The 12832-nt window shown below is 31.1% G+C and overlaps 1 protein-coding gene across 2 annotated transcripts; it reads left to right on the top strand.

Annotated features, from left to right (window-relative positions):
• The first annotated feature begins 6873 nt into the window (after positions 1-6873).
• On the top strand, positions 6874-12096 carry LOC105965371 (transcription repressor KAN1). Of its 2 annotated transcripts, none has more exons than XM_088822448.1 (6): positions 6874-7817; positions 7991-8067; positions 8743-8788; positions 9034-9208; positions 11261-11363; positions 11899-12096. In XM_088822448.1, the coding sequence occupies exons 1-6, from the start codon at positions 7082-7084 to the stop codon at positions 12001-12003; spliced, it is 1242 nt and encodes a 413-aa protein (XP_088678574.1). In that variant the 5' UTR covers positions 6874-7081; the 3' UTR covers positions 12004-12096. The 2 variants fall into 2 exon arrangements, with proteins under 2 accessions (XP_088678574.1, XP_088678573.1); XM_088822447.1 differs by having other exon boundaries at positions 9025-9208.
• Positions 12097-12832: the final 736 nt, after the last annotated feature.

Below are 12832 nucleotides of genomic sequence, written 5' to 3'. Positions count from 1 at the left end.
AAGCAAGAGAAATAACGTAGGGGTGTTCCAACAAGCACCCAATAACTCATAAAATGAAATAGATTACCTGAGTCTGAGGATATTTTTGGAGATTAAGGAAGACTTGTGGCAATTTTGATGATGGTCTCCACTTGTTCGAACCACGAGGACGTCGTCCGATTAGGCGGGGAGGATGTTACGGACTACCAAATTTGGCCCAACCCTTTGCTCGTTTTCTTTGGATTAGAGGAGTTTGGTCCAATAAAATTGGTCCAAGACTTAGCATGATAGAGTTGGGCCCAAGTTAAATAGGCTTGGCAGATATTCTTAGGCTATATTTGATAAATATTAAGCACTGAACACTGAATGTAGAATAAATATCTAAATGGTTAAAAGTAGTATTTGAATACTGAATACTCAACCAATTTTGTTTGAAAATTATTGTATGAATAATCTTGTGCATTTTGAAAGGTAGTATAATTTAGCTAAGAACCGAAAACTTTAGGCTGCATTTTAGTTCGATAATTTGAATTTCATTAGATTATTTTTAAACTAATATCAAATGACTCCATAGCGGAATTCAAATTCACTATATAATTCAAGAATTACTTGATATGGCCAACTGAATTTAAAATTTATTGTATAGAATGAATTCTTCGAAACAAAGTCAATAAATATGTTATTATAGTTAGTATATATAAAATTCTTAACTTTAAAACCTTCCACATACCCAACCACCTTGGAGATCATATATGGATGCCCAGTGTGATTTACTTCTCTCGTATAGTTTGCAAGCTATTATACGAGAGTGTAGGTTTACCCAGTGCACCTATATGATTAGCTGCGGATTCTTTTATTACAAAAAAAAAAAAATATATGGATGCCCAAGCTTCAAAGTTCCATACCGTGTATTTTCAAACATATATAGTAATTTATACTGTACTACACCAGGTATATTTTTACCCTTCATTTATACACAAACACACACACACCCGTATTGGTATGTGTAAATCAACGGTAAAAATCTACCTAATATAATCTTCACCGAATATAACATATAAATTAACTGCACATAATCCATATAATATTAGTTTATATAATTAAGGGGGGCCGGGGTGAGTATTGAAAAATACTAACATTGGATTTTTAGTACACGTTGATGAATTAATGATCCCATTGAGACGGCAATAAAAGTGCTAGAGAAGCTACTTCCCCATATGAAAAAAAAAAATAGCTAATAATTAATCCACATATAACTAATAAAATAATTTAATTTGACCCTTTGATTCAGCCTAGGGTTTTGAAAATTAGAATCCCAAAAACATTGTCACATGTGGTAGAAGACATAATAAAACCTAAGATGTCAGACAAAGTTGTTGAAAGGGAATATTTGGGAGTATGAAAGGGGAATTAGAAGGTAATATAATGTGGGTTTAATTACTTTTTTTTGGTGTAGCCACATGTTAATTAATTAATTAAATACATGACTCAGGGAAAATTACAGTTTTCGTCCCTCAAGTGTGCGCTAATTTTACATTTGAGTATTCATGTTTACAAAAAATACATTTGATCCCTCATGTTTCAATCACTTTTAGTTATTTCCGTCAATTTATCATTAGTTCGTTAGTTGATCAGACAGCGACAGGCACACGCTTCATTTCATTAATTTTAACTTTTAACGGAAAATTGATGAATATTGACTAAAAGTATAAAATTTTTGAAACATAACGGATCTAATGTGTATTTTATGAACATGAGATCAAATATGAAATTAGAGCAAACTTAAGGGATGAAAACTGTATTTGTTTTCCACGTTAGCTAGCAAACAAACAGCCCTTTAATTTTGTGGGTCTCTCACTTAAGTCAATGGGTCTAGCTACTTTAATTTGTACTCTACCTAAATATATATTTTGTGTATAAAAAAATAATACACACGTATATATATCATAACCTTCAATATTAAAATATGCCTAAAGCACATTGGTTATTAATAAAATAAAGCCTAGTTTGTCTGTGCTCGTAAGCTTTGATTTTTTTTCTTTGGTTTTTGAAGCTCAATAAATAGCCAATAAAGCAGCAGTTATATGATAGTAATTCTCATAAATTTAATGTATTTTTCACCTCTATGTTAATTCTAATTATTAAATAACTCTTCTATATGACATATAGGGCTCGTTCGATTACTTACATTGCATTAGTTTGGATTAAATGAGATTCAAATTAATTTTTCACTAACTAACTAATTACTTAGTCAGTAATACGTTTGGTCCATTGGATTGGAATACAATCTGTTAAATTCTAATATCATAAGTAATTTGAATATTTATTGTGTTACATATCTGCTACCGTGTTTGTTGTTAAGTTAGTTATTTTGCGGAAAATTCACATAGTGTAGTAGATTATATTACATGAAAGAAACTTATACCATATTTTTAAAATGATTTTACTTAATCTTTATATCGTGTTTTGTGGGCTTCGCGTATTCTTTTTTTTTTTATATATTTAATTGAATTTCATATGTTATAACTCTAAATTAGGAGATAAAGTTTATGCTTTTTTTTTCTTCCGTTTTGTTTTACTTGAATTGGTGTTGTTATAAAGAGATAGCCGTTTACATATTATTATTTTTCGCATTTTGAAACTGACATTCGTGCAACGCACAAATGAAGTACTAGTTTGTCTATAAAGCCTTTTATTTAACAAAATTAACATGTAATTTGAAGGATAAAATAGTCTTTTACTTGTTTAGTCACCCACCATTAAATTAATCTCAGAGGTGCTACTACTTTAGTGAAACAATAATATTTAATAGCGGACTTCAATTTTTGTAGCAAGTGAGTACATATAAATCTTGTCAATTGAACGTGTTACCAGTCTCTACTCTTTAGTGTATATATATATATATATATATATATATATATATATATATATATATATATATATATATATATATATATAAAGTTAAAAAAATTCATGTGACTCATAAGCACATGGTATTGCAATAAAACGTAGGACAGTGATCTGCCCTTCTTAACATGAAAATGGAATTACTTTATTGTCCTTCCAACTGGAATATACAAAAGAGAAACAATGTGTGTTCGTGTGTATATTTTTATTTTTTTGTTTTCATTTTTGTCTGTATATATATATATATATATGTGTGTAGCTAGGCTTGTATGGGTAATAGAGAAAAAGAAGAGAGAGAAAGCCAAGTGGTTGAAAAAGAAAAGGAATCATAGAAGAAGATTACTTTTCTGTTTACAAGATTTTTTTAGCCCGTCGTATACGGGGAGGGAAAGGACAAAACTGTCAATTTACATCTTTTTATCCCTTTAATTATTTAGTAGAGACCATTAAACATAGGTGTAATTAGCTAGAATTTCTTCAAATATATATTTTTTTTAGCATTAAGAAGTAAAGACAACGAGTTTTTTCGGTTTCGAACGGAGAAAGCTATTGCGAACTCGTCATTTTACAAAAATATCAGGTATTTGTATTTGCTAAATGGAAACGGTGTAGGGCGTACTGGAACAATGTGAGTTGCTTCCTGAGAGTGAGGATCACACATTTTTTTGTTGTCGAAGTTCGTTGCTAAGCTATAGAGCGAATTCTTTTTTTTACAAAAATATCCAGCATTTTTATTAGTTGAATTGACACGGCGTGGTGTGTTAGAATAGTGTGCAAGTTGCTTCCTGATAGTGAGAATCACACATCATCTTATTATCGAAGTTCGCTGCTGATTCCCAAAGGTTACTAAATACTAAAACTTCAGAATTAATTGCCAATTTATAGAAATGCACCATCATTTTCGCAAGTACACTTCCGATTTTCATGAGTTTATTATCACGTGTTGTTAAAAAGAATTCGTTTTTACAAATTCATTGTCGGTTTTTAAAAGTTCACGTGAATTTCATTTATATATATACTTTGTTAAGAATACTCAATTTATTAATTTGCCCTACAAGAAAAAATAGAATTAGTGATGCTGTAATTATAACACTATCAAAAGTTGTCACTAAATAGATACATTAAGTGACGATATTTTTTTTATTGTCACTAATAACTTCTTTTATTGTCACTTAATCATTTTTTTTATTGTCATTAATAAAAGTGACAATCCTTTTTTTTTTGTTACAACTATATATCATAGTGACAATATTTTTGTCTAATCATATGAAATTAGTGTTCCCACTCAACATATTATTTTTTAGTGCCAATGGTCAAAAAAGTTAATTATTAATTTTATAAGTTTTCTACTATATTTTCTACTTTATATGTACGTGTGTATGATTATGATCTTCTTGAGACATGTGTGTATTTGTGTATCTTATAATAAGTGTGTGTCTACGTGAGAACTATGTGTATGTGTGTTTGTGCCAATTAAAAAAACATGTCTGTGTGAAAAAAATCTAAGTATGTGTGTTAATTAAAAATGTTATTTTGTATTTTTGTGTTTCTCAGTGAAAAATGTGTGTGGGTGTGGGCAAATATACAGTTAAATTTCTATAAATTAATATTGTTGAAGCTAGGAAAATTCTATTAATTTAGTGAATTATTAAATTATTGAGTTAATAATTTAAAACGTTTTCGCCGAGTCGGGACAGAGAGAAACTATTATTTAATATTGGCTATTAATTTGTCGAGGTTCTATTGTATCCATATATTTGTTATCTATGTATATATAAACAAAACTTCATTATGACTTTTATAAAAAAGTATAGGATGCTATTCTAATAATGAAGCTGATTATGTATATGTTTGTGATTATTGTTATCAACGCAAAAAGACTTATTTACCCTTGAACATAAGGACGGTACTCGTATTTCTTATTTTAGTCGAAGTCTCAAAAAGACGGAGTTCGATTTTTCATTATTGCACACCGATATTAATCTTTCGGCCAATGTCTGACATAACTCGAATTGTAATTTTCAAATTAATTAAGATAATTAGATGCTACACCTGGTTATTTATAGTAGGTGAATTTTAACCGTAAATTTACACATAGTTACACACACGGTGTGTATATATACTTAGTGGACGATCATTTAATCTGATCTATGGTTAAAATAAATTGGATGTAAATAACCAAATATATTATGAGAAGTGATTTGTCATGACGAATTGTCCAGAAAACATGGAGACTTCATTACATGTAAGTCAACATTTTAAAAAATAGCCCTACTTAGAAATAAATAAATAAAAATAATAATACAAAAAAAAAAAAAAAAAAAAAATCTCTAACCTGTAGATTGAGCTCTAAAAAAGAGGACTTATTTGATAAACGAGCTTTTTTAAAAGCATGGTGACTGCATTACATATAAGTCAACTCTAAAAAAGGTGACTAACCTATTAATTTCACTTATTATATTCGATTAGTGTTTTTTTTTCCCTCTTTATTTTCAATATCTTAGATATAAAAGTTATAAATGCTGCACTATCAAAAAAACTCTAATGGTATTTTTGTAATTCTTTAAATATCTTTTTTAAAATTTTGTTTCTATCTCTATATTTTCTAGCATGTTTTTTCATAGCAAATATAGCACAATGTGATTCAATAATAATCCACTACTAAACCAACAAACGATTAGTTCCCCTGGCAAATCTAGCTCCATTTTTTCGGGGTTAAGCAGTATAAGATCCTCTGTGTTAAGAAAACTCTGCGCCAAATCTCTCTGTGTTTTTTTTCTTACGTAAAACCCCGTTGTGTTTTATTTTACTTTGCACAAAATCTCATTTTCCGTTAAAAGTTAACACTATTAACTATATATGGGATTTTATGCAAGTTTTTTGTAATATAGGGAGATTGGTGCATGGTTTTGCAATACAAGGGGATTTTATGCAAAATTAATTTATTTCTTTAAATTTCATATTATTTTCTGAAATTAAGTTAAACACATTTAGGTGGTGTTTGCAAATGCTTTTTGAAAGTGATTATGCAGTTTTTTTTGCTCATAATCTGTTTTTATGTGTTTGCAAAATCAACTTTTGCTTTTGCTTCTCTTAAAATAATCTGCTTTAAGCTATTTTTTTAAAAGCACCCCTAACCCTGCTTTTTCAATTTTAGTTCATTTTCCGAAATATTTGCAAACACCCCCTTATTCAAACAATATAAAAATTAAACACTAGCCGCCATAGCTGCACCACCCGCCATAGATCTGACCTCCACCACCATAGTCGTCGTCGCCTCCTGCCTCCCTAACCGTCCCCTTATTGTCGCCGCCTCCACTACCATTGTTGCGCCATAGCCATCGCCCCCTCAACAATGGAGTGAAGTGATGGAGAGGGGGAGCGAGAGAAAGAGAGGGAGAGAGAGATAGCGCGACAGTGAGCGTGACTCAGAGAGAAGAGGGAAAAAAATAAGAAATATAGATCTGAGATAAATGTGACTGTAGAATTTATGGATTTAGATTGAGGGTAAATTTAGAATAAAAAAAATAAAGGATGTTGGCCATATTTATTTTTGTAAAAAAAAATTAGTTCAGAAAAAAATATTAAAATTATATCCCACATCTAATTATATTTTCAACTAGAGACCTCTGGCATAGTAAACCTTATAAATAATGAGTGACTTTTGTCCAACTATTTCTTAATAATGAATTATATTTAATATTTGCTTGTTTTGACTATTGAAAGAGGCCTCCTTCTAGTGTCATTTTCCAAGATATAATATACTTTCCTATTAAGAAATTACTCCACATACCAAATTAAATCCTCACCCAACCCCACACTCCTATTATTCCATCTTCTCCCTTTGGATCTTTTTATTTCTTCTCCTTTTCAACTCACCATATCTACATCTCTCTCTCTCTCTACACTTTGAAATAAAAAATAAAAAATATATAAATAATATAATAATAATTAAACTATTAGGGGTTCTCTCTCCCTTTAGCTTTTAGAAGCATATGTACAAGAACTTGTCTTTTCACAATTCTTTCACACAAAATCTCAAATAAATCAAGCCAAAAACATTCACTTCCTGATTTTTTTTCTTAACTTCATCAAATTTTTAGAAGTTACAAGTGAAAATTAGTCACCATTATATACATATAACCATATATATATTTCAAGAAAATCAGGTGAAGATCGAAAAAAAAGAAAGAAGATGCCCTTATTAGAAGGGATTTTCGTAGAGCCGCCGGTGCAACCCGATCTATCCCTCCACATCAGCCCTCCCAACTGTAATAATAACTCCGCCATGAATGAAGTGTACTCGTCGAGCTTCGATTTTCCGGCGAACGACAGGCGTCGTCAGAAGAGCTGCAGCTCCTTCGTAGAGCTCTCGTTGGCTCACCGGCCTGCGAACGAGCAACAAAATGACTACACCGCCGGAATATCAAGAACCCGAATCCAAGACGAAGAAGAAGCGCAGAAACCCTATCACCACCACCGTCAGTATATGTACCAGCCCAGTAATAATAATAATAATAACGGGATGCAGCTAAATCAAATCAACCGCGGCGTTTCCATGCTGGATGTATCCGCCGCCGCCGCCTCCGGCGGCGGCGGCGGGGGTTTGAGGCAGCCTATAAAGGGTGTTCCGGTTTATAATCACAACCGTCCGTTCCCGTTCCTGGCGGCTCCGCCGGCGCCGTATTTTACGGGTGGGTTGGATCACGGCCATCATCATCATCATCATCATATACCATTTTTGAGCCGGATACCTGGCGGCGGCGGCGGCGGCGGTGGTGGTGGTGGGGCGAGCTATCATGGGATAATGAGATCGAGATTTGTGCAGAAGGTGCCGGCGAAGAGGAGTGTGAGGGCGCCGAGAATGAGATGGACTACCACTCTTCACGCTCGCTTTGTTCATGCTGTTGAGCTTCTCGGCGGCCATGAAAGTAATTTCATTTATTTTATTTTAATTAATTCTCTCTCTCTCTCTCTCTCTCTCTCTCTCTAGATCTCTCTCTCTCTGTGTGTGTGTTCAATACATACATTTGAATTAGGTTAATCATTATAATTAGTTGGTGTTAATTAATTAATAAATAATAAAATCAATGATAATATATAGGGGCAACTCCAAAATCGGTTCTTGAGCTGATGGATGTCAAAGATCTCACTCTCTCTCATGTCAAGAGCCATTTACAGGTACACCAAATTCAATTCATATTTACTTCTTTAGAGAGAGAGAATTCTAGAGAGAGAAAGAGGGAAGACCGCATTTTTATGATTTATTTCTGTGGGTTTATTGATGCATGGGGCCGGGGGTGGGGGTGGGGGGGGGGGGGTGTATTAGACTCCGTCTGTTTCTCCGGCACAGTAGCCGATGAGTACAGACTGAATGAATGAATGAAGGAATTAAAACAAGAGAGAGAAATCTAGAGAGAGAAAGAGAGTTGTTCTTGGATAAGACGCCAGACAGAGAGAGAGAGAGAGAGAATGAGTTAATGCTGCTGTAGAATGATGTACAGAGACAAAGGAAAAAAAAGAAAAAAAAGTAATGATTTCACAATAATACATATCTCTGTCATTAATACCTTATCAAACATCAACCTCGTTATTAATGAATCTAAACTATATTATTACATTTACAGTACTGCTTTCAGTATAAGCACTAGTACACCAGAGAGAGATCACAGAGAGAGAGAGAGATCTAGAGAGAGAGAGAGAGAGATAATATATGTTTGACTAGTAGTAATTGTGGGGGTTGAATTGAAAGGGCTAATTTCTACATTTAAATAAATCATTTAAATATACATCTGTTGATGAATTCTCATAAATTAAATTGGATGTATATATATACGTACATCCTTTCCAATGCAGATGTATCGAACTGTTAAAACCACTGACAAACCTGCTGCTTCCTCAGGTACATAATATATGTATATATATATTTTTTGTATAAAATTAAGTTGCAAAATTAGATATTAGTACTAATTAACAAACCCTTTTAATTAATTAATTATCTACTGAAATTAAGTAAATTGCATGAACTTTAACTATACTAATAAGTAATAAATAATCACCTTTTGACAATATTTAGGGTTTCATATTGTATCTCCTTTTATTTTTATTTTTTAAAATTTTGGTTTTAATTTCTTGAAGGAAACTCAGATGGATCTGGTGACGACGATCTTTCGACAATAATAGGCAGTGCCGCCAGTGTCGACCGGTCGGGTCTGCGGCTCTTCACCGATCAAGGCGGCCCTTCCGATGGATCTTTGCCGCCGCATGACGGTGACTTCGACCCCTCCACCGCCGCCGCTACACTGTGGAGCAACTCTTCCAGGTAACACGTGCGTGCATGCATGGTATTTCCTGAAAACTCTTGAAATGCAATTTAATTATATTCACGTACACCAATTTTTTTCAGTTAAATTTGAAGAACATATAAAAAGTGTTAGTGTACGTGGCATGCAGCTTTTGCTTTATATTTTAATCTGTTCTGCATGTTCTATGTTTCTTTTTTGTTATCTTTAATTAAATTATCATATTCAATAATAAAATCTTGGATGATTTTCACCTGAGAGAAAACGTCAGAAATACACAACCACAGTACTTTATCTTTTCTTCGAATTTTTCGACTTTTTTTTCTCTTTAATCCGTTAAGCATTTTACATTGACAGCTTCGTTCTTAGAAGTACACTTTAGTGCTATTTCTAGTGAAAATAGGGGGAAAAAAAGAGAGAAACTAATTTTGCAAAGTTATATTATATTTAAAATCGAAAACGACAACTTAAATAATAAATTCACGGCCTCGTTTGGCGAATTGCGAATTAATATTGATAGGATTGATAAGATTGATTGAATTCGATACACTAATTATATTGTCCATGAAAATAACATACACATAATTATTATCTTATGTTAGTGATTTATAATTAGATAATTCTTTTGTTAATTGTGACATATTCAGGTTGGATTTAATATTATTCATATGATTGATTAAATTTCGGGCACATTTTTAATCACGAGCTTGAAAACAATAAACCCCAAACGTTAATACATCTCAATTATATATATATATATATATATATATATATATATATATATATATATATATATATATATATATATATATATATATATATATATATATATATATATATATATATATATATATATATTCGATTATATTGTCTATCAAGTCCGATTCGTGATCCCAAACGAGACCTAAGTAAACTAATTTACATGCACTACAAGAAAAAAATGATATTAGTGACACCGCAAATAATTATGCGAAAGCATTATTTCTTTTTTCACTGATAACTTATTTTGTTGTCACTTTATAGAATTAGTAACACCAACAACATAGTCATAATTATTTTTGCCTAATTAAGGATGTGAAAATAGTTTGTCACTCAAAAAAAAAAAAAATTTGACAGTGTACTGTTTTCCATTTTTTTAGCATGTTGACTAATTAATTGTTTTCTTAAAATACTATAGTTTGTGTCCGATTGTTGATTTTTGATTTTTTTTTTAATTAATTTTGTTTGTCTACTGCATGACACGAACACGGGGTTGCACAATCTTAGCCAGATCTGTGTGCACAAAATATTTTCATTAAAAAACTTATTTTAATTATTTGTCATTTTTTGGGTTAAAAAATCAGTCTTGTTTTCCACCTATAAGTCAAATGGGGTTTTATTGTCCAAAATTTTCAGACATAGATGGGACCTAATTTTCTAAAGGATACTGTTTTTTTTTGTAATTAGATGCTACATCCGGTTATTTATACTCGGTGGATTATAACCGTACATCTACACGTAATCTCACACACACTAATATGTATGTATGTTTAGTGAGTGATTATTTAATCAAATTTACGGTTGAAATACACCCGGTGTAAATAACTGACTTCATAAGTTTCACATATTTACAAGGTGATTGAACTAATTGTTTTCTAAAATCTCCACACATATTTTATTTTTTTGAAATAGGGCAAGGGATTTGATTTTTTTTTTTTTTAAATTAATTAGATCTCAAAACTTAGTAGCAAAGTTTTTTGTGTATACTTAACTTCGGCGAAAACAAAATTTTAACTCTGCCACTGGTTTTAACCTAACCCAACGTCGAGGGTTATCATTGATCATACAACACACAAAAATAAATTGTGTATATATTAGTTAGCATTCATGACGAATTATATTATTGATGATGATATTTTGCACTGATAAATGCAGTAATCGACATGCTATATACACATCAAAAACTCCAAAATTATCGTATACAAATTATTGAAGTTCGTAATTTGAACTCGATCACTTAAGTTAATTAATCACATTTTAACTTGCACTAACATCGAATGATATGTACTTAATAATTATTCTTTGTATTTCAGTAGCCGAGAGGGTTGGTTACAAACTAATGATGCGGGTGAACCACATGGCCTCATACGATCATCTTCATTTCCATCTCAATCGAATTCAAGTCATATGATCGACGTAAGTGCTCTTTAATCTCTTTTCTCGAATTAATCGTATCCTTTTGTGTTTGGGAAGATTGAAAATATAGCGTTTTTTGCTATTATACAATCACATTTCTGGTATTTTATTTTACTAATCGTCGTGTGTATGTTGAAATGACATGTGTTGATAAAATCAAATATTAAATAGTACAATATATTTTTATGATTCATGTTCCAAATCGAGAACGCAAGCGAGCACACATCGCTTATATTGTGGTACAAAACATTAATCATCTAAGGCTTCGTTTGGATGGGAAGTTATGCGATGATTAAAAAAATATTTTGGTATTTGGATCAAACCCAAATTGGTTCTTGTTTTGATTAATCTTATTGTGGCAATCAAACGAGAACTAAGAGTTTTTTTTTCCGTTCACTATTATTGTCGACTATAAGAGTCTAGTGTTTTCTTAAAAATATAGCTCGTTAGAACTAAATCATTTTTTTTTTTCATAAATATATATTTATGTATGCATTTCGTTTCGGAGCTGACTCTCGGTTGAAATATATTGCAGGAAATCGAAACATCGTTCCCAAAGAAGTATGTAATGTCGATGTCGTCTCAAAGTTACAAGCGGCCAAGCTTGGAGTTCACATTGGGATTTCAAGACCAAAACTAGATGATAATAATAATTATATTGTTAATTAATTAATTAGCATGGAGTTTTTTGTAATGTTTAAGGACAAATATTAGACAGTATAGAAAGTTTAGGGAAATTAAAGAGATTTTGAGAAAGTTTTGTAGTGGCATAAAAAACATCTTGCCTTTTGCAACTAGCTATAAATTAAATAGAGAAAAAATAGATATACAAAATAGAAAACTAAATAGAAAATGTTATTAGTAGAACTATATATGTTTCGAAAACGAACCCAGTTTTCAAGAACGTTCGATCAATTTGTGATTTGTTCTATTTATTTAATCACCTATTGAATTCATTAAATATTTCGGCGAGTTTAGTCGTTAATTTTTATACATTATACTTAATGATATAGATAAATTAATTTAAATTCAAAAAATAATTAACTAAAAAAGTTACAGACAACAAATGAAACTAATTCATCCGTAACCAAAAAAGAAAAAAAACTCCAATTAAATCAATTACTCATATGAAATCATTTTTTTACAATTAACTTTATGACATTTTTTTATATTGCAACCACATACTAATAATGTCATTAATACCATATTTTCTTGGTAAAAGAATAATATCCTTCAAAATAATTGAGCAAAACCTTAAATGTCACCAAAAAATAAACAAACTCTAATATTATCACATTATTATCATTTAAAAAAAATACATTTTCCAGCATCTTTAGATATGATATGATTGCTGCAATTTTTCTTTGTCTCGTCCCAAATTAAAATATTACCAAATTTCTTTGTCAAAATATCTTAGTCCAAAATGAAATCAAATAAAAATTTCAATATTTTTTTCTTTCAAAAATTCA

Source organism: Erythranthe guttata, chromosome 8 (assembly GCF_056151865.1).
Source record: "Erythranthe guttata isolate IM_541 chromosome 8, IM_541, whole genome shotgun sequence".
Taxonomy (NCBI): Eukaryota; Viridiplantae; Streptophyta; class Magnoliopsida; order Lamiales; family Phrymaceae; genus Erythranthe; species Erythranthe guttata.
The sequence above is the reverse complement of the archived record's forward strand: the minus strand, read 5'-3'. Positions and strand labels throughout refer to the sequence as shown.

Coding starts and splice junctions, on each gene's coding strand:
- LOC105965371 (XM_088822447.1), top strand. CDS start 7,082: ATGCCCTTATTAGAAGGGATTTTCGTAGAGCCGCCGGTGCAACCCGAT. Junction 8,068..8,742: donor ATGTCAAGAGCCATTTACAG/GTACACCAAATT, acceptor TTTCCAATGCAG/ATGTATCGAACTGTTAAAAC. Junction 11,364..11,898: donor ATTCAAGTCATATGATCGAC/GTAAGTGCTCTT, acceptor AATATATTGCAG/GAAATCGAAACATCGTTCCC.